At 43.1% G+C, this 20,874-nt stretch overlaps 1 protein-coding gene across 7 annotated transcripts in view; it reads left to right on the top strand.

Annotated features, from left to right (window-relative positions):
* EXD3 (exonuclease 3'-5' domain containing 3) overlaps nucleotides 1-20,874 on the top strand; it is a 588,712-nt gene that overhangs the window by 276,870 nt on the left and 290,968 nt on the right. For all 7 annotated transcript variants that reach the window (XM_050926488.1, XM_050926485.1, XM_050926483.1 and 4 more), the window contains 2 exons: nucleotides 2,212-2,265; nucleotides 4,677-4,808. In XM_050926488.1, the coding sequence (XP_050782445.1) occupies nucleotides 2,212-2,265; nucleotides 4,677-4,808 (186 nt within the window). The remainder of the gene's footprint in view (nucleotides 1-2,211; nucleotides 2,266-4,676; nucleotides 4,809-20,874) is intronic.

Here is a 20,874-nt window from a genome sequence, read left to right as displayed (position 1 = left end):
CCCAGAGAGGTGAAGTGACTTACTCAAAGTCTCCCCTCTATTCCCTGGGAGAGCTGGGGACAGTCCAGCGTGCTGTGCACTGGCCACACTCCAGCTTGCTGCTGCAGCCTGGAGTTGGGTGTCTGTTCTTTTACTTGACTCTTGGCCAGTTAGTACCAGAGTTACATTTGTTTATTTCTCTCTGTGAAGAGGAAAGGACATGCTATTCTCCTTAAATTACCTTTCCCATTGGTTTCCGTCTAAGGGTGCTCTCCTGTGTGGCTCCTCTGGCACGTGTGCACTTCCGGCCAGCACTGTTACAAAAACTGACAAACATTTCAGGAAAAATATTGCTTTTCTTATTTTTATTTTGTGTGACTTGCCTTGTCTTTCCAGTGCCATTTAGATAAGGGGCTTTATCAAGCTTGAGTTAGTTAACCGTGGCAGCAGGATGTCTGAATGGAGTGTTCCCGCTGTGAAATCCTCAGACTTATCTTGAAATACACATAGGTCTGAAGGAAATTAAGAGATCTCTTTTCTCTTGTTGGCAAATCCCTGTAATTTAATTGAGCGATAAAAGTCCAGCAGGGCAGGCACTAATGTGCCATAAGCTCTAGCAGTGATTCGCCTCAGCCAGTCCTATTCTGGTTTTCCTGATGCTCACTAAACAATGTGAGTTGGAACTGACCTGGTGATTTCACTCCCATGGCCCCAGTTCTCTAGAGCCATGTGCCTTACTAAGAGAGTGAGTTTGTTGTCTGCGGTAAGAGCCACCATCCAGCATGTTAGGGGGTGGCCTTGAGTGCTCTCTCAGCGCAGTGGTGGTAGCTAGTAACTGTGCAAAGGTAAGAATAAAAAAGGGCCCCCTGGCAAGACATATTCGGAACAAAGCTCTGTGTAGTCCACCCTTACGATGCTCCATGTGATGGGCAAGATCCTGATGATTTAATAATGATAATAGTACCTAGCTGAATCATGGATGAATCAACTACAAAGGGAGATTATGACTTCAGGGATTTGTCTCTCTTCTAATGTGTTTCTCCAGGCTGGATGGGCACAAGAAGAACATGCAGTGGTTTGTAGCTGAGAGAGTTTTGAAGTGGTTTTAAGAAACATACAGTTTAATTTCTAAAGCTTTGCCTTTCCTGTTTACACTTAATGACAGCCCAGCTCATTCTGGGGTGAAAGACGAGAGACTGCATTGCGTTGATCTCTAGGCATTTCCTTTTGCCAGCATAAGAACTAGTGTTGATAGGAGCCAGAGGGAGCTTCCCAGACTCCTAACCAGAGGAGAGGCCCCAGTGACTTGAGGTCGGATACATGGAGAGAGAGTAAGGTCTCTAACAGAATACAGGTGAATGCATAGAGATGAGAAGTAACCCCATTCCTAGTGCAGAGTGCAGTCTCTATTAGCAGTGAAACTTAAATCCATATACAGTACCTAAGGGGAGGTGCTGGTTTTACATGTTTCAGAGTGTATTTGGGCATACGCTTTTGTGGGCTAAAACCCACTTCATCAGATGCATGGAGTGGAACTATATAGGGAGGTACCTACTACATGTTCCACTACGTGCATCTGATGAAATGGGTTTTAGCCCATGAAAGCTTATGCCCAAATAAATTTGTTAGTCTCTAAAGTGCCACAAGGGCTCCTCATTGGTTTGACATGGGAAAACTTCTATCACTATAGGACCCTTCTATCACTATAGCCTGTAGTACATTTACATGTGGGGATGCTGCTCTATCACATAGAGATCAGGCACGTTTTCATCTTTGTGAAGCATCTTGGTTTCAGATTCACTAGACTGTTTTGTTACCAAAGCATTCCAAATGAATCTTACCAAATCATGAAAATCCAAGAGTATGGCCCTCAATCATTCTGAGCAAACCCTGTGCTGGAATGATGGTCTTGTGGTTAAGGAATTGGACTGGAAGTCACGAGATACAGTCTGCCACAGACTTCCTGTGTGAGCTTGAACAAGTCTTTGTGTCTTTGTTCCCCATCTGTAAATCAAGATAATAGCTCTGCTGTATCTCACAAGTGTGTGAGGCTCATTTCGTTAATGTTTGAGGCTTTCTGGCATGGTGCTCATAAAATCTAGAGAAGTGCTCTCCTACAGAGTGAGAGTTTGTGTCACCAAATGTGTTCATTTTTTATTATGATCTGATTGGGAGGTATTTTTCATTGTTATTTTTTACCCATGTTAATTATGGCTTTTCTGTTGTTCCCAGATTGCCAGGCAGGATGGAAGGGTCATTTTAACCTCTGGACTCCCATATCAGACAGTAAGTGCTAAGTATTTCTGGCATTTCTCTTGTGTAGTGTCATTTCATGGACTGGGGTGCGCAAAGTGGAGGAGAGGAAAAGTCAAATGTAAAAGCAACAACTGGACTGACTTTTTCATCTATTTCCTGTACTGAAAGCCATTGATATATAAAGGATTTTGTAAGGCTTGTTCTAGCTCTCTATGTCAGAGGTTTGAGAATAGGTTTCTTTTATACTTATATTCAACCAGAAGTGAGAGCAATTACACTGCACCTCAAAATGTAAAATAAAGCAAACACATCCCAGAACAAAGTGGCTCTGTACAGCTTATCCATCATGATTCAGTGCAGTTCACTTCCCAACCATTTCACCAAGGAGTAAAAAGAGATTCCTGTTTCTTGACTGTATCAGTACAGACAACACTATCTGCTGTTCTTATGCTCTCGAGCTTTTCTTTAGGCTTGGAGGAGATAGGCTGGAAATGCCAAACACAGGCCCAGTTGGAAGCTTGAGTTGCTTTATGTGTGTGTAATAAATAAAACAGCTCCTGCACTCAGCCCCATAGCAAATGCCCATATCCCTCAATGAAACAGAATGCAGTTGCCCTCCCAAATACTGTTAATGCAATGTTGGGGGGATATGTTTAACTATACCATTCAGTAATTGAAATGATACAATACTCATTGTAGACGGTCTTGTGCCCTGTCTTGTGACCCGCAAATTCATGTAAAGCAGTAAAACCACTGGGGATCATGGGGAGGATGGATTCCAGACTGCAGATACAAAAGATCCTAACTGTCTTCACTTTCTGCTTGTATCTGGAGCTGGAGTAGTCATAGAACCTACCTTGCGGGTTTACTAGTTAATACAGTTTGTTGCTGAGTGCATGAGAGAACCCTTTAAATACTGAGGCTACGTCTACACTAATGAGCTTGCAGCTGGACTGATGTAGCTGCATTGCTGTAAGATCACTCATGTAGCCACTCTGTGCTGACGGGAGAGAGGTCTCCCGTTGTCATAATAAAACCACCTCCAGGAGTGCTGGTGGCTGTGATGACAGGAGAAGTTCTCCCACCAACATAGCGCTGTGCATGCTGCCACTTATGCCGGTGAAACTTATGTTGCTTAGGGGGATAATTTTTTCACATCCCTGAGCGACATAAATTTTGCTGACCTAAGTGATAGTATAGACATGGCCTTTGTCTGGTTATTTAGGGCTCAGTACTGTAGTCATAACAGAAATAGAGCTTCCATTGACTCTACTTTTATCACTTCTCCTGTCTCTGTAGATCAGGGGTCGGCAGCCTTTCAGAAGTGGTGTGCTGAGTCTTCATTTATTCACTCTAATTTAAGGTTTCGCGTGCCAGTCATACATGTTAACATTTTTAGAAGGTCTCTTGCTATAAGTCTATAATATATAACTAAACTTTTGTTGTGCATAAAGTAAATAAGGTTTTGAAAATGTTTAAGAAGCTTCATTTAAAATTAAATTAAAATGCAGAACCCTCCGGGGCAGTGGCCAGGACCCAGGCAGTGTGAGTGCCACTGAAAATCAGTTTGCGTGCCGCCTTTGGCACACATGCCATAGGTTGCCTACCCCTGCTGTAGATACTTCACGATCAGGCCCATTGGTAGGAGGCAGAGTAAGGGAACAGCACTTGGAAAATAACTACTTTAGGATGTAGAGTATTGTATTGGGAATTGACTGCTGCCATTTGATACATAGCATTTGTACGTCCCTTGTGTATGTTACAAAATGACAGCAGGATTGTACACTCGTAAACACTGGGCTTGTTTACTAAAGTTAATTGATTAACAATTATCTCAAAGCAGTTAACACATTTACAAAAACTAGTCTGGACATTCCCTAATTGTGTGTTCCAGGATACAAACATCTGTGCTAAATCTGTCTGTGGAACACACATGTGGGGAGTGGCCACATTCACTACACAAGCTAAATGGCAACCAGTTAACTCGAGGTAAAAAGGTGCAGTGCAAATAAACCTAGGGAGGTGAGATGGTGACAAGCTATTGTCAAGTGCTAGCTTCTCATTTCTTACCTTGTTTTTTCTCATGTCAGTGTACACAGTCTTCCAGATGACCTCAGTTTGAAAGCCATGGTTAAATAAATTCCCCCATTTTCATCCTAGAGAGCATCTACAATTGTGAATCTAAATTAAAGGGAAATTCAAACTGGCTATCATGTATGGTATATTCTGACCATTATATTGCTCCAACCAACTCAAAGCTCTTTACAAAGGTGACTAAGTGTTAAAGTACCTTCTGTATTAGATCTGAATTTAGTGAGTTAACATAATAGCACCAAACTTTGTTATTAAAACCAAAGTTACCATATGGGAATGAGTCCAGATCCCAGCCGTGTGAGTGCATTGATTGACATCTCTTTGGTGTATGATTTTGTCTTTTGAAGCTACAGTCCCAGGTAGGAGAAGGAAGGTGTTTCTCTGTGGATTGTTCAGAAAAAGCAAAGGAGCAGGCCCTCCAGGTTCTGAAGCACTTCAATGTTCAAGTATCCCTTGCAGATGTCTTCAGCCGTTGTCAGGTAGGACTTTTCCTTTCTGAATTAGCAACACTGCTTGAGCTGTGCACAGCTGACACCATTGTAGTACTCAGTTTCACATCCTTTGGTCTTGCTTTGAGTTCCCAGGTTTCCCACCTGGACTTGGGAAAAGTTTCACAAAGGAGCATGAATTTTGGAATGTGCTAATATCCTTTAGAAATGTTGGTGAACAAGTTAGAATAGCACAGATGCACATGAAGAGTGTTAGCATCTGGTTTCGGATCTTCTTTTAACCTTAATGTTCATGGATATAGTCTTCTTTTTTCCTCCTTTCTCTACCTAGCATGTGCTGTTTTAATTGTAAAGCGTGGTTAAAATGGCTCTGTCGTTTTGATAACTATTAATTACATTGATGGGGAAGGGTCTATAGGTTTTGAAGGCTAGGTTTTTTTGTCTCAGGGTCCGTTAGGTTGGTTCACTTTGTTGCCAGCTGATAGATTCAGATTGTGTTTGGCATTGGATACTCTTGGATTGGGTTTTTTTTAATAATTATTGTTTGTGTTAGGCCTCAATCTTCTCCATACTCTGATCTTCTCCAGTTTCACTGTTTCAATCATTACATTAACATGGTGAAATCGATTTCTTTGAAAACTTGTGACTTGTAACATCTCTTAGCTTATCAGAGTTTTAAAGAGAGGAAGGGAAGAAATATACAAAACTAACTAGAAAGAGAGCATTCCCTTACGGGTAAGTGAGCCAAGTCTAGCGTTTCACTATCTTCTGTTTCATTCTCTCTGGTAAATAGCTAGCAGCACCAAAGGCAATAAATATTGGGAAAGCACATCTGTCTATGGTTTCCTAGAATTCCACTTGTATCTGATTTCAAAAGTTGTTGAAACAGTGTCTGTAAGTCACTTGGAAAATGAGTGATCCAACTGTTCAGGAGTACCCATAAGATGGGAATGTCACAGTGCTGAGCAGATGGTGTAGACATAATCTGGGTCAGATACTTCATCAGACCAATGGATATATTCAGATACCAGATAATGTACTTGTTCTTAAGCTTTTGTGGGCTAAAACCCACTTCATCAGATGCATGGAATGAAAAATACAGTAAGCAGTATATATATTACAGCACATGAAAAGTTGGGAGTTGCCTTACCAAGTGGGGGGTCACTTTTGTAGCGCTAGCGAGGTCAATGCAATCAAAGTGGGCATTGCCCATTTCCAACAGTTGACAAGAAGGTGTGAGTATCAGCAGAGGGAAAATTACTTTTTGTAGTGACCCAGCCACTCCTAATCTTTATTCAGGCCTAATTTGATGGCGTCCAGTTTGCAAATTAATTCCAGTTCTGCAGTTTCTCTGTGAAGTCTGTTTTTGACTTTTTTTTAAATTGACAAATTGCCACTTTTAAGTCTGTTATTGAGTGTCCAGAGAGATTGAAGTGTTCTCCTACTGGTTTTTGAATGTTGCAATTCTTGATGTCTGATTTGTGTCCATTTATTCTTTTGAGTAAAGACTGTCCGGTTTGGCCAGTGTACGTGGCAGAGGGGCATTGCTGGCACATGATGGCATATATCACATTGGCAGATGTGCAGGTGAACGAGCCTCTGATGGTCCTGTGGTGGTGTCCCATGAACAGATATGCAGACAGAGTTGCAATGGGGTTTGTTGGAGGGATTGGTTCCTGGGCTAGTGTTTTCGTTGTGTGGTGTGTAGTTGCTAGTGAGTATTTGCTGAGGTTGGGGGGCTATCTGTAAGCAAGGACTGGCCTGCCTCCCAAGGTCTGTGAGAGTGAGGTATAGCTCAGCGGTTTGAGCAACACTGCTAAACCCAGGGTTGTGAGTTCAGTCCTTGAGGGGCCCACTTAGGGATCTAGGACAAAAATCAGTACTTGGTCCTGCTAGTGAAGGCAGGGGGCTGGACTCGATGACCTTTCGAGGTCCCTTCCAGTTCTAGAAGATTGATATATCTCCAATTATTATTATTATTATTATTATTATTATTATTATTATTATCATCATCATTCAGGATAGGTTGTAGATCCCTGATGATGCACTGGAGAGGTTTTAGTTGGGGGCTGTAGGTGATGGCTAATGGCATTCTTTGTTGGGCCTGTCCTGTAGTCGGTGACTTCTGGGTACCCTTCTGGCTCTGTCAATCTGTTTCTTCACTTCACCAGATGGGTATTGTAGTTTTAACAACACTTGATAGAGATCCTGTAGGTGTTTGTCTCTGTCTGAGGGATTGGAGCAAATACGGTTTTATCTTAGAGCTTGGCTGTATACTATGGATCGTGTGATGTGGTCTGGATGAAGGCTGGAGGCATGTAGGTAAATATAGCAGTCGGTAGGTTTCTGGTATAAGGTGGTGTTTATGTGACCATCACTTATTTGCACTGCAGTGTCCAGGAAGTGGATCTCTTGTGTGTACTGTTCCAGGCTAAGGTTGATGGTGGGGTGGAAATTATTGAAATCCTGGTGGAATTCTTCAAGGGCTTCCTTCCTGTGGGTCCAGATGATGAAGATGTCATCAATGTAGCACAAATATAGTAGGGGCACTAGGGGACGAGAGCTGAGGAAGCATTGTTCTAAGTCAGCCATAAAAATGTTGGCATACTGTGGGGCCATGTGAGTACCCACCGCAATGCCGCTGACTTGAAGGTATATATTGTCCCCAAATGTGAAATAGTTATGGGTGAGGACAAAATCACAAAGTTCAGCCACCAGGTTTGCCGTGACATTATCGGGGATACTATTCCTGACGGCTTGTAGTCCATCTTTATGTGGAATATTGGTGTAAAAAGCTTCTACATCCATAGTGGCTAGGATGGTGTTTTCAGGAAGATCACCAGTGGATTGTAGTTTCCTCAGAAAGTCAGTGGTGTGTTGAAGATAGCTGGGAGTGCAGGATCTGAAGAGAGAGTCCACATAGTCAGACAATCCTGCTGTTAGGGTGCTAATGCTTGAGATGATGGGGTGTCCAGGTTTATGGATCTTGGGTAGCAGATAGAGTACCCCTGGTTGGGGCTCTAGGGGTGTATCTGTGTAGATTTGTTCCTGTGCTTCTTCAGGGAGTTTCTTGAGCAAATGGTGTAGTTTCTTTTTCAAACCCTCAGTGGGATCGGGGGATAGTGGCCTGTAGAATGTGGTGTTGGAGAGCTGCGTAGCAGCCTCTTGTTCATATTCCGACCTATTCATGATGACTACAGCACCTCCTTTGTCAGCCTTTTTTATTATGATGTCAGAGTTGTTTCTGAGGCTGTGGATGGTGGTGTGCTCTGCACAGCTGAGATTATAAGGCAAGTGATGCTGCTTTTCTACAATTTCAGCCCATGCACGTTGGCGGAAGCGCTCTATGTAGAAGTCCAATCTGTTATTTCAACCGTCAAAAGGAGTCCACACAGAATCCTCCTTTTTATAGCATTGGTAGGAAGGTTTCTGTGGGTTAGTGTGCTGTTCAGTGGTGTGTTGGAAATTGTGGTATAAAACTGACTCCCAAGTTTATGAGAGATAAGGTGGGTGAGGTAATATCTTTTATTGGTGAGAGAGACAAGCTTTCAAGTTTATACAGAGCTCTTCTTCAGGTCTGTCTGGGGAAGGTACTCTGAGCATCACAGCCAAATGTAAGGTGGAACTGATTGTTTAGCATAAGTAATTAGTTCATATTCTGAGCGACCATTCAGGTAGAGTGGCCCATTAACAAACTTTGCATGACCTACCCTGAATGGTCCCTTAGAATATGTACCATTTGTGCTAAATAATCTGCTGTACCTTTCCCAGACCTGAAGAAGAGCTCTGTGTGGCTCTAAAACTTGTGTCTCACTGCAGAAGTTGGGCCAATAAAAGATATTACCTCACCCACCTTGTCTCGCTAATATCCTGGGCCCACATGGCTACAACTATACCCCAGTTTATGAGATAGGTGCTAGAACTGCTTAACTTTGCAGTTCTGTAATCTGTGCTGCTCTTCAATCATTGTTACTTATGTTGTATAAAGCAATGCCCAGCAAAATCCATTACGTACCCTCCTCCTTCCGCAAGAAATCTGCACCTGTGTATTATGATGGTAAAAGAGCTGTATTTATTCACACATGGTAGGGGACTGGCCCTGCTTTTGTGTTAAACTGGTTTGTATTTTTGAAAAGATATTTAGAGGGAAGCACACAGGTAAATATATGTATAAAATAAAGAGACAGGACTAAAGGTTGTAGTGTAGTGATATGTAGGTAAGGACATAAGGTGCAGTATTGTTCTATATTAGAGGCTGCCTAAATATTGTTGCAGTGTCTTGTTATACATTGATATGTCTACAAGTAGTTGCTGTACTTGTGTAATTTTAACTCAAAATCTGTTTGTTGGATGTTACCAGTAGCTATTGGCTAAAGCCCTACTGCTTCTCAACTTGTTCTTGGGGCTTTCTAATCCACCCTGTTGATCTCATCTATATCTTATATTAAATTTAACCACATTGTAAGGATGTGGCATTTCAGTGCTGACTTGCATACAGAACCGAGGAGATTCAGATGTCTCTGAGGTTGCACTGCTAACTTAATGTGTGCACAGTACCTTTCCTCTTACAGGGAACCCAAACCCTTACAACTCTATACTACAGGAATCACTTCCTCACTATCGCCTGATTCCAGCAGGAGTCGTAGGTGTTCAGGACCTCTGGAAATCAGGCTACCAGAGCAGATCATACTGCATAACCATGTTGGTGGGGCATATTTAACCTAAAAGAAAAAGGGAGCAGCAGGGCAGAACCCTTCTGTTCCTTGGGATCTCCAGTACGAACACCGACTATGCAAAACTTCGTTTTTAAGATCTTATCTAAAAGGTCCCACTGCACTTCCCACAGCAAACTTAATGGAGTTAATTGTGTTTACTCAGGATGAACGAAGGACAGACTGGACCTTAAACCACTATAATTCACCCACCACCCCCACCCCCGTCTCCTCCACATTAAGTACTCTTTGTCTTGACTGGCTTATGGACCGTGGCCTTTGAATATGAGCTCACTCTGGTGCTCCCTTGGCATGAGAGCTGACACTTCTGCAAAGGCAATCAAGAGCTTTCTACTCTTGCACAAATTCATGGGGCCAGATGCACTGCATCCGGGGATGCTCAAGGAGTTAGCAGATGTTATTGCAGAGCCATTGGCCATTATCTTTGAAAACTCATGGTGCTTGGGGGAAGTCCTGGATTACTAGAAAAAGGCTAATGTAGTGCCCATCTCTAAGAAAGGGAAGACGAAGGATCCACAGAACTACAGGCCAGTCAGCCTCACCTCAGTCCCTGGAAAAATCATGGAGCAGGTCCTTAAGGAATCGATTTTGAAGCACTTTGAGGAGAGGAAAGTGATCAGGAACAGTCAGCATGGATTTACCAAGGGCAAATCATTCCTGACTAACCAAATTGCCTTCTATGACGAGATAACTGTCTTTGTGGAAGAGGGGAAAGCAGTGGATGTGTTATTCCTTGACTTTGATACGGTCTCCCACAGTATTCTTGCCAGCAGGTTAAAATAGTATTGGCTGGATGAGTGGACTGTAGGGTGTATAGAAAGCTGGTTAGATCATCAGGCTTGACGGACAGTGATCGATGGCTCCATGTCTAGTTGGCAGCCGGTATCAAGAGGAGTGCCCCAGGGGTCGGTCCTGGGACTGGTTTTGTTCAATATCTTTGTTAATGATCTGGAGGATGGCATGGACTACACCCTCAACAAGTTTGCAGATGACACTAAACTGGGACAAGTGGTAAAAACACTGGAGAGTAGGGATAGGATCCAGAGGGACCTAGATAAATTAGAGGATTGGACCAAAATAAATCTGATGAGGTTCAACAAGGACAAGTGCAGAGTCTTGCACTTAGGACGGAATATCACCATGCACTGCTACAGACTAGGGACCGAATGGCTAGGCGGCAGTTCTGCAGAAAAGGATCTAGGGGTTACAGCGGACGAGAAGCTGGATATGAGTCAACAGTGTGCCCTTGTTGCCAAGAAGGCTAATGGCATTTTGGGCTATATAAGTAAGGGCATTGCCAACAGATCGAGGGACGTGATCATTCCCCTCTATTCGACATTGGTGAGGCCTCATCTGGAGTACTGTGTCCAGTACAAGAAGGATGTGGAAAAATTGGAAAGAGTCCAGCAGAGGGCAACAAAAATGATTAGGGGGCTGGAGCACATGACTTATGAGGAGAGGCTGAGGGAACTGGGATTGTTTAGTCTGCAGAAGAGAGGAATGAGGTGGGATTTGATAGCTGCTTTCAGCTACCTGAAAGGGGGTTCCAAAGAGGATGGATCTAGACTGTTCTTAGCGGTACCTGATGACAGAACAAGGAGTAATGGTCTCAAGTTGCAGTGGGGGAGGTTTAGGTTGGATATTAAGAAAAACTTTTTCACTCAGAGAGTGGTGAAGCACTGGAATGGGTTACCTAGGGAGGTGGTGGACTCTCCTTCCTTAGAGGTTTTTAAGGTCAGGCTTGACAGAGCCCTGGCTTGGATGATTTAGTTGGGGATTGGTCCTGCTTTGAGCAGGGGGTTGGACTAGATGACCTCCTGAGGTCCCTTCTAATCCTGCTAGTCTGTGATTCTATGATACTTTCCTCATAGCACAGAAGTCCCATTGGCAGTGTGGCAAAGGCTAGTGCTGAGATTTCAAGGTAACAAATGGCAAATCTCAAGCACTGTGTAGTATTTATTCAGTAGGGTCAGCTGGGTAATGTGGATGTCTGACCTGCATCACCCTCCTTCCTTGTCTTCATGGAGCTTAATGGTCTCTGAACTACAGGCTTTTGGATGAAGAAAGTTTCTATTCCACTGCCAGAGAGCTGGAGGTTCATTATCAGCTGTGATAGTCAATCACAGATAAGTATTTTCTGTGTGTTGCAGGAAGCTGTGTGGCATCCTGCCTGACTCCCTGTCTCGCAGAGCAGGGGTTTGTTTTGTCTCTTGGGCTCATGTTGTGTAAATGATTTGATGAATGTCAGCAAATATTGTCACTGTAACAATTACCACTTGTAACACGGAATGCATTCAAATAGCCACCAGTTCACTTTGGTATCCAAGATTGTTATAAAGTGCACTTCCTCTTATCAGCTCCCTTGGAATGGATGCAGGATCTCTCTTTGGAGTTGAGAGGAATTTGACTTTCTCTTTTTCCCAGCCATGAGATCAGATCTTTCTCAATTAAAACAAGTGCAAATGCTAGTTACCTCTGTGTGACTTCTCCCTGGAGGCTGAAGGAAAGGTTCACCTGCCTGCTCTTCTTCCTCTGCTCTGCTTTGTGTTTTGATTTCTGAAGGATTTATTGATTTGTGCAAATGATAAGCCCTTATCAGGTGAGGTCACTAATTGCCCTTCTGTCTTTCTCAGTCTTACCATTGCATCTCTCTGTTGAGAACTGCATCTTCAGGCCTGTGTGACCAGCATGGATAACCCATCAGCACCTAGTATTGTTAGTCAGGCCTGTTCTATGGAAGGTTCTGCCTTTAGAGGTGAGGGGATCTCCTTCAGTGAGCTCCCCCTTGGAGAAGTCTAGATGGCTTCTACTTCAGGCCCGTTCTTTATGGATGATCAGAGACCCCCAAGGGTCCACCAGTTTTTTCTTTGTTTTACTCCCCACATGCCAGATACCTTGCTTGTATGCGCAGAGGCAACTACACTGGTTTCACTTGAATTCCTTTGTTCCTCAAAGCTCATCAGAGATAATCCACCAAAGGCAGTACTCATATGTTACCTAACATTAGCATCTTTGCAATTAACCGTTTAAGTTAAAATGTGGTATTTACAGCCTTTTGAAAAGTGGGTCTCTTCTGACCATCAGCTGTACTCCATATTTCTGAACAGTCCTGTCTGTACAACTTACTTTTCTCTCAGATACACATATGCAGCTGAAGTGAGTGGAAGTGGTGTGCATGTCTCTGAATGTAGAAGATGGATTTTAGATCATACAGTCCATATACTGGTGTCTCTGCTCATCTTGAAGAACCTAGAGAAGTTCTTAGGGACTACCCTGGGATTTTTAAGCTCAGTTACCAAACCAGGTTTATGAAGTTTATGTTGTAAAATTATGCCTCAATAGACCATTGTGTGTGTGTGTCTGTACACACGGGTACATATAGCTGAAATCTAGGACATTCTAAATTAATTTTAAAGTTTGAGACCCCATTTCCACCTTTCACCAACATCTTATTGTACAGCATCCCGAGCACCTTGATGGGTGAGATTATTATCCGCTAGACATGGAATGATCTCTGAAGGGAAGGAACTCCACCGCTTGGACATTTAAAACTAGATTGGATACAGCACTAAAGGTATTGTAGGGAACAAACCTGTACTGGCAGAGAGTGGTGACTTACTAGGTTTTTCTTCTCTGCCTCCTGTGATTCTATGAAATCTCTCTCAATAAAATCTCACATGAACTCTAGTGAAGCAGCTGCAGAAAGTTTCATTTACATTTCTAACTACACAGTGCTAAGTTTGTTTATTTAATGATCTTTTGCAATGGGACTGAGGTATGTAGGACTATCATTTCCTTTTACTGACTCGGGTATGATGTCTGCACTAAACAAATCTTTGCCAGTGAAAAACCACTTGTGACAGTGGAGCTAAATTCAGGACAGGGGAGCAGGAAACTTTCCACTGTGAGTAATCCTGCTCTATGCAATATCTTATGGGCAGTGTTGCAGTTTCAGTGGCGATGAACTGAGAAGATATGAATAGAAGTTATTAGCTTCAGAGCCTAGTGACCTTCGTACAGCAAGTGCTTGTCATTGTGACTCAAAGAGCAAACAGATAGATAAAAAGTTGTTCTTGTTATCTAAGCACACAGTCTGTGAGGGTTTGTAACTTAACTGTAAAATCTTGCTGGCCTGAGAGCCTACAGACACGTTCTGAGCAAGGAGGGCCTGTCCATCTCCAGATGTGCTGGGTTTGTTCTCCTTGGATACAAAGCTCAAGCTTTGAACTGGAATGGCAAAGTGCTTGTAAGCTGCTATTTGAATGTCTGGTGTGAAATGTTGCTCTTCCATTGAACGTGGAAAGAATTCTCCTCCTACCTGCTTGGAAGGCAGCATTGTCCACTGGATAAATAACTGTGTGGGACTCAGGAGACCTGGTTTCTATTCCTGGTTCTACCACTGAGCTACTGGGTCACCTTGGGAAAGTCACTTCCCCTGTTTGGGCCTCTGTTTCCTTTCCCACCTTTTGTCTGTTGTGTCTATTTAGCTTTGAAGCGGTTCGGGGCCAGTACTGTTTCCTGCAATATGTTTGTACAGCACCTAACACAATAGGGCTCTGAATCTCGGTTGGGGCTTGTAGGCACGACTGAATCACAAACAAAAGTAACACCTCCTCCAGAATCAAACCTGCAGAAAAGAAAAGCACATCTCTGACCTCTACTGCACTTTTTGCATCTGAACCTCCCTCTGTTTATTGTGCAACTATCTGTGTTCTAATAGCTTGTTTCTTTCCCTTCACTGAATGCTCTGATCCCAATAAGCAAATCCCTTCGTCTTTACTGATGTCCTGTTTAGCTTATGACCTTGACCTGAGTCCTGCAGGATGCGAGTTAGCTGCTATATTTCATTGTCTGGAGATCTGATATCCAGTGTTCTTTGCCCTTCAGTTTTAAAGCGACTTGCTCCAGCCTTTTTGAAAGGCATTAGTGTGGGACTGGGGATGAGAGGAAACCACCAAGTTAGAAGCTGAAATGGTACAGCAGTTTCAGCAAATGTTTCCATCTTCGTGCTGTTAAGGTAACAAACCTCATGGCTGTGAAGCTCATCACGTGCAAGCTCTGATTTATGCAGAGTGAACATGGCACGGAGCAATCCGTTTGTCTGGGAAAAATATAAAGGCCTTATGATTAGATGAAAAACCCTATGCTTGGGGCACTTTACAGGAAGCTTTGAAGCCAGCTTGGGAACCCTGGCAATATTAGTCGATAAGTAATAATATAGATCCCTCAAGCTGTAGTTTAGCTTAAAAATGTGCATGTCTCTCATGAGCTTCTGTCACAGCAATCTGATCAGCAGGCTTTTTCGTTCCTTTTATGTGGGTTGTGCTGTTGGTCCAGATGAGGCTGAGAACATCCAGCCACCTCCTTTCTCACAAACTTGTAAGCTGAGTACTTATCTCCCCATTTTATCGTGTTTTGGAAGCGGGACCAGAGCAATTTTGTTTTGTAGTCCCTTTTCTGAGCTTGGGGAGGCTTGACAGAAATTTTACAAAAGGGTAATAATCAAGAGTTTTTAATGTAACTGTTGTGCTTGCCATTATTCTCTGCACAAAACCTGGAAGATTAAAAGGAGACAAATTGTATAAGGCCTTTCTTCTTCTCCCAGGACAGAGGGATTCTCCCACGAGGGCTATGCCACCTTTTTGAAATAACAGTTCTCACTCAGTTATCTTTTTAACTAAAGCATGACCCACAAGATCAGCAAAGAGTGTAAAAAACCTGAAATTCACAGAAGCCGCAACATTGCAGCATCACCACCAAGCCTGTACATCGTTGTGTCTCCAATTCCTACTTCTTGGCTCTGTAATCTCTCTGGGAAGGGCTGTGTCTTGCTGTGTGTGTAAAGCGACTAGTACTATGTACATAAAGAAATAACAAAGACCATATGCACTCTTTTTCACCTGCTTGAGAACTTTGCAAAATGTAATATCGCTTTGAAACCCTCTGTGGTTTAATAAAAGGCTTATCCATCGGATGCAATTTGTCAGCTCCTGCAGGTGAAGAAGACCTATAGTTAACAGCATCCATGGTTTCCCCAGATGGGAGTTAGTAGCTTAGTCCTCCCATCCTCTCATCCTGAGATGAAAAATCAGTCTGATTCTTGTCCAATGTGGAGCTTTTGATTTCTTGCTTCAAAGTGTAATTGTTCAGCACGAAGGGTGAGACCCTCTTACTGTTTATCCTGGGCCTTGCGCTTTAGATATAATATACAACTTGTACCGCTTAGATTCTGACTGGGAAGCAGAGCTGGTCCTGTTCTCTCTTTCTAGGGCAGCAGAAGGAGTGAATAGATCTCAATGGGATGGTTTTGAGTTTGAGCTAGCAGGCTTCATCAATGATTATACCTCGCAGTTACATAGTATTTTCATCTTCAATCTCCATATGGACATCTCTGAGAGGTGGGCCTCCTTTTCAGTGTGAGCAGTTTTACACAACAATGTTTAGTCAACAGCAAGTTTGTACTAATTTATCAAGGGCAAATTGCACTTCTTTAGGACCTTAGTTTGAGGTACTGTATTTGTTGTTCTCAAGTGGTTTACAATCCTTAATTAAGCCTCATAACATCTCATAATAGGCAGGTGTTGTTCATACCCATTTTATAGATAGGTTAACTCAGGCATCCAGAAGATACATGCCTTGTCCAGGGTCAAAAATTTAGTTAGATGTGAGGCTAGAAGCCAGAAGTCATGACTCTCAGTCTCCTGTTCTAACTACTAGAGACTACCAGTCATGAATACAGATCCCTTTGTTCTCAGGCTGTAGCATGTGATAGGAATCACTAATTCATTGTGATAGGAATCCCTTTTGCCAGCTCTTCCAGAAATGGTGCTCATTTGAAGCTGAGGGAGAAGTCAGGGACAGCTCTGGGTATGGCTACACTTGCAGTGCTTTGAAGTGTGAGTGTGGTCGCGGCGCCAGTGCTGGGAGAGAGCTCTCCCAGCGCTGCAGGGACTCCACCTCCCCGTGGGGATTAGCTCCCAGCGCTGGGGCACTGTTTACACTGGCGCTTTGCAGCGCTGTAACTTGCACTCGGGGGTGTTTTTTCACACCCCTGAGCGAGAAAGTTGCAGCGCTGTAAAGCGGCAGTGTAGCCAAGGCCTCTACTTCTTTCTGGGGCACTGGGAACACATTCCAGTGAGCTTTACATGCAATGAATAAAGATTCCAGTGAGTGTGTAGCCCTGTGATGAGTGTAAGAAAGCGCCTTGGGGTTCCTTGTTTGTGTTACAAAACCTCACCTAAGCTATAAGCAGCATTAACACCTGATGCTTGCAAAGAAAGAAGCATAATGCACCAACCAGTTCTGCAGTGTGATATACAAGTAAAAAAAAAATCTCTTCCTGACCTCTGCTGCCAATCAGCTTATGCCCTGGAGCACAAAGTCTGAATAATTTCCAGCATGAAACTAGCATCCCACTGCATTATCTTACATGTATAGCACAAGGCCAAAAAAAAAAAAAAAAGAAAAGGAAAGAAAAGAAAAGGAAAAAAAGATTTGACTGGGCCTAATTCTTAGCAGCGAGCCTGGAGAATAGTGCCTGGTTCCCACAGACTGTACACTTTCCTGCCAAGATTTCAGTATCTTCAGAAATCCAGTGGAGCATGAAGGTCACAACAAGGGAAGAATGACAGCCTGGGATTTTTTCCCCTTTTACCAGCTATGAGCAGACTGTTGTCTCTCTAGCATGTTGACTATTTTCGTAGGGTTAGCATGAAGTTTATATTTTTCACAGACCAGTGGAAGTCAAATATGAGAATTCAGCAGATCAGCTGCGTTTCTTCAAGGAAGATGATATGATGTTGCAGATTTTCTTCTTCGGTGTCTGCAAAAGCTTCACTTGCAGTGAAATTTCCCATTCAGAGTTTTGACTGCAGATCCTTTTTGTGTGTGTGTGTATGAGAGAGTCTATCCAGGTTCTGTTTTGTGTAGTTGTATACCTTTTCTCATTTCTCTTGCAAAGCTGTAGGTGAATATTAAACTTTGAAAAAACAGTATTAGTTATGCAGCGTGCTGATAAGGCCAATTAGCCATTACAATTCAATTATCCTCAGCTTACAAAGCAAATATTTTCATTTGAGGACTCTTATCCTTATTTCTTGGAGCTGGACTAGTCCTGCTGCACTAAATACACTCAAGGTATGGTTGTGCATTTTTTTCCGAGAGCAATACCAGTTGGAAATATGCTGGATTTAGCCAGTGGAAACAGAGCCAGTGAAAATGGCGTATGTATTTAGACTAGCATAGTAGAGGAGACACAATGTAACACAAATTAAACTTCCTTTTATAGAGCTCTGCATGAGGCTTTCCCCTTTTTCTTGGTTTTGGACAGATCAGTGAAGTATATTGGTCAGCATATTCCCCCCTGGTGCACTGGGAGAAAGTAAGGAAAGGTCACAAGGTGACAGTGACAGAGTGACTGTAAGGACAATGCAGAATTCTCTGTAGAAGGCGGTGACACAGCTATAATTCCCACATGTCTGAGAGAAACTGTCCCCTATGTTTTCTCTCTCCAGTGTCATGAGAAAACAGGAGATTTAAGGCCAATTTAAGTTCTGTTGGTTTCTAGTTCCTGGTGTCTCTTAAAGGTCAGAGTTCACTCTTTCCATCTGTAAGCTTTAGAGCTTTTTTGTATGTGTCCATTGTTAACTTTATAATGTTTATTATTCACACATCATGTCTTATTAATGATTCAGTGCTCAGTTCTGCCAGTGTATATAGTACAGTATATCATACCTACTGATTCCTGTCAGAGACTTTGTCAGATCTGTAATTTTTGGACAGAATGAGTTTTGCATTGAGCATTTGTTTTGTAATACTATTACTTTGGACTTGCACAGTGATGTTCATCTGTGGATCTTAAACACTAAATCACAGCTGTCCAGAAAGTGGACAGTTTCTACCATTCATAGTGTTGGTTGTATGAAGTATATCACACCCAAAATCAAAGAAAACCTTGTTGCTATGTACCATAATTCAAAATAGTATGTCTTTTGATGCAGGTATATTTCATCTGTTGATATGAAGGCATTCTCAGTCAAACGCTAACAGAAGTTAAAATTAGTGAGCAACATATACAGGGCTTGGGCCTTTCAGTGAGACTTTACAGTAACTCCTCGCTTAACATTGTAGTTCTGTTCCTAAAAAATCTGACTTTAAGCTAAACGGTGTTAAGCAAATCCGATTTCCCTATAAGAATTAATGTAAATGGAGGGGTTAGGTTCCAGGGAAATTTTTTTCACCAGACAAAAAACTATATATTGTGTATATATATATATACACAGTATACGTTTTAAACAAACAGTTTAATACTGTTCACAGCTATGATGATTGTGAAGCTTGGTTGAGGTGGTAAAGTTAGAGGGTGGAAGAGGGTAGGATATTTCCCAGGGAATGCCTTGCTGCTAAATAACGAACTAGCACTCTGCTGATCCCTCAAGGATTAACACATTGTTAATGTGGCCTCTCACACTCTACAAGGCAGCAGGAATGGAGGGGAGGGGAGGGAAGGGGAGACAGCACAGCAGACAGAGACAGACACACACCTTGTGTGTGGGAGAGAGAGAGAAATGCACACTGCCCCTTTAAAGAAGCTGACCCACTCTTAATTCATTGTCTTTTTAAGTGGATCAGGAAGTTGAGAGAGCAGCTGCTGCCCCAGGCTCTCTCTGTCTCTCTCCATCCTTGTCCCCACCCTGCTCTTTATGGAGAAGAGGTAAGCAGAGTGCAGGAGCAGGGGGGAAGGAGACACCCTGACATTAGCCCATTTCCTTTCCCCTCCTGCACAGCAAGCAGGAGGCTTGGGGAGCAGCTCCAAGGCAGGAGCAGCAAATGGCAGTGGGGGGAGGGAGGGACGGCTGAACTGCCCAGCAATTGATAGCCTGCTGGGGAGCTGCTGCACAGGGAACTTAGGGGAGTGGGGAGCTGATGAGAGGCTGCCGGTCCACCCTGGTTCCAAGCCCCCACCGGCTAGCTCCAACAGGCTGCTTTTCCTGCAAGGAGCACACAAAGCAGGTGGTTGCCAAATGATGTTAGAAGGGAGCATTGCACAACTTTAAACGAGCATGTTCCCTAACTGATCAGCAACATAACAATGTTAACTGGGACGACTTTAAGTGAGGAGTTCCTGTACTTCCCAAAAGGTGCAGCTGCTGTAAGTGATATAACAGATGACAGTAAAATAATGTGTTGGCCAGGGAGAGTTGATCCATGTGGGAGAACAGCAGGCAGATGGGAAATCCCTGAGGATTAATTTTATATGGAACAGGACTGTAAAAAACCACTAAAGCCAAACATGCTGATGTTTTGCTTTTTGCACACCGGGCTAACCGTTGATTTCATTTAGTTTGCTGCTGTTGCCATGTTTTCTCGCATTCTTCCTGATTTTGACAGTTTAAACAAAGTTGGGTAATAAGCCAAAAGTAAAAAAGCACAATGAATTTTTCACCATTCAGAGAAAAAGATCCTGTGACTATGGAATAATCCAGAACTCCCTACCGATGACAAACCCATCTCTTTACCCTGATTATCCCTCCATGTCTCTGGCAGATCTCACATTGCACCAGGTTCAGGTGTTAGGTCATACCTCCCCAAAACAGGGCTTTCCCTGTATCAGCAGCATATAGTGGCTTTTACTGGAAAGCTCATATTACCCCAGTGAAAATAATCGTTTATGCAAAGTTCCACCATTTAGATTAGGTTTCTTATTTGTGGCCAATGAGGTGTGAAAGTGAAAGCTAATCTGCACTGCAAGCCTGGGGCCACTTTGTATATGCTAACTCCTTATGATCCCTTTAAATTTGGCTCATGAGAACGGAGCAGGCCAGGTCCTACAATACAAGTCAAAGGAATACAAAATGCAGGTGGTCAGTTTACATCAATGCTCTGAGGCTTGGCATGTCAGCAGAATACTGCTCTGCAATCCAAACAGGCCCAGAATAGCCTTAAGAAAGAATAAACTACCAAACCAAAGGAAGTGATGAGGTTTGGGCTTGGCATTTGGCCCAAGGACTTTCCTAGTCATTTCAGTTAAGAAGTGTCGGACCATTATTCCCAGGGCCTTGCACAGATTAGGCCAGGTTCTTTTTCACAGAAGTAGTACCTGATGGCTGATTGTTTCTCTCACAGGCTTACCTGGCTGCCCACTTAGGTGAGCAGTACAGAGCCAGAGGCATTGTTAAACGCTCCTTTTTGGGATGCAGATTCCATGCAGACAAAATGAGCAGGTTTGATTTCATAGGCTTCTGTCATGTGCTTTCTTTTTTTATTACCTTCCCTGTTGCCACCACATCACTGCCAACGTCAACATTTTCCTGGGGGAGTCAGGAGAGGAAAAGTTACTCTTCATAGCAGCCCCCCAGGTGTGT

This window comes from Gopherus flavomarginatus, chromosome 17 (assembly GCF_025201925.1).
Source record: "Gopherus flavomarginatus isolate rGopFla2 chromosome 17, rGopFla2.mat.asm, whole genome shotgun sequence".
Lineage (NCBI taxonomy): Eukaryota > Metazoa > Chordata > Testudines > Testudinidae > Gopherus > Gopherus flavomarginatus.
Note: the sequence above shows the minus strand (reverse complement) of the source record. Positions and strands in the feature narration are given on the sequence as shown.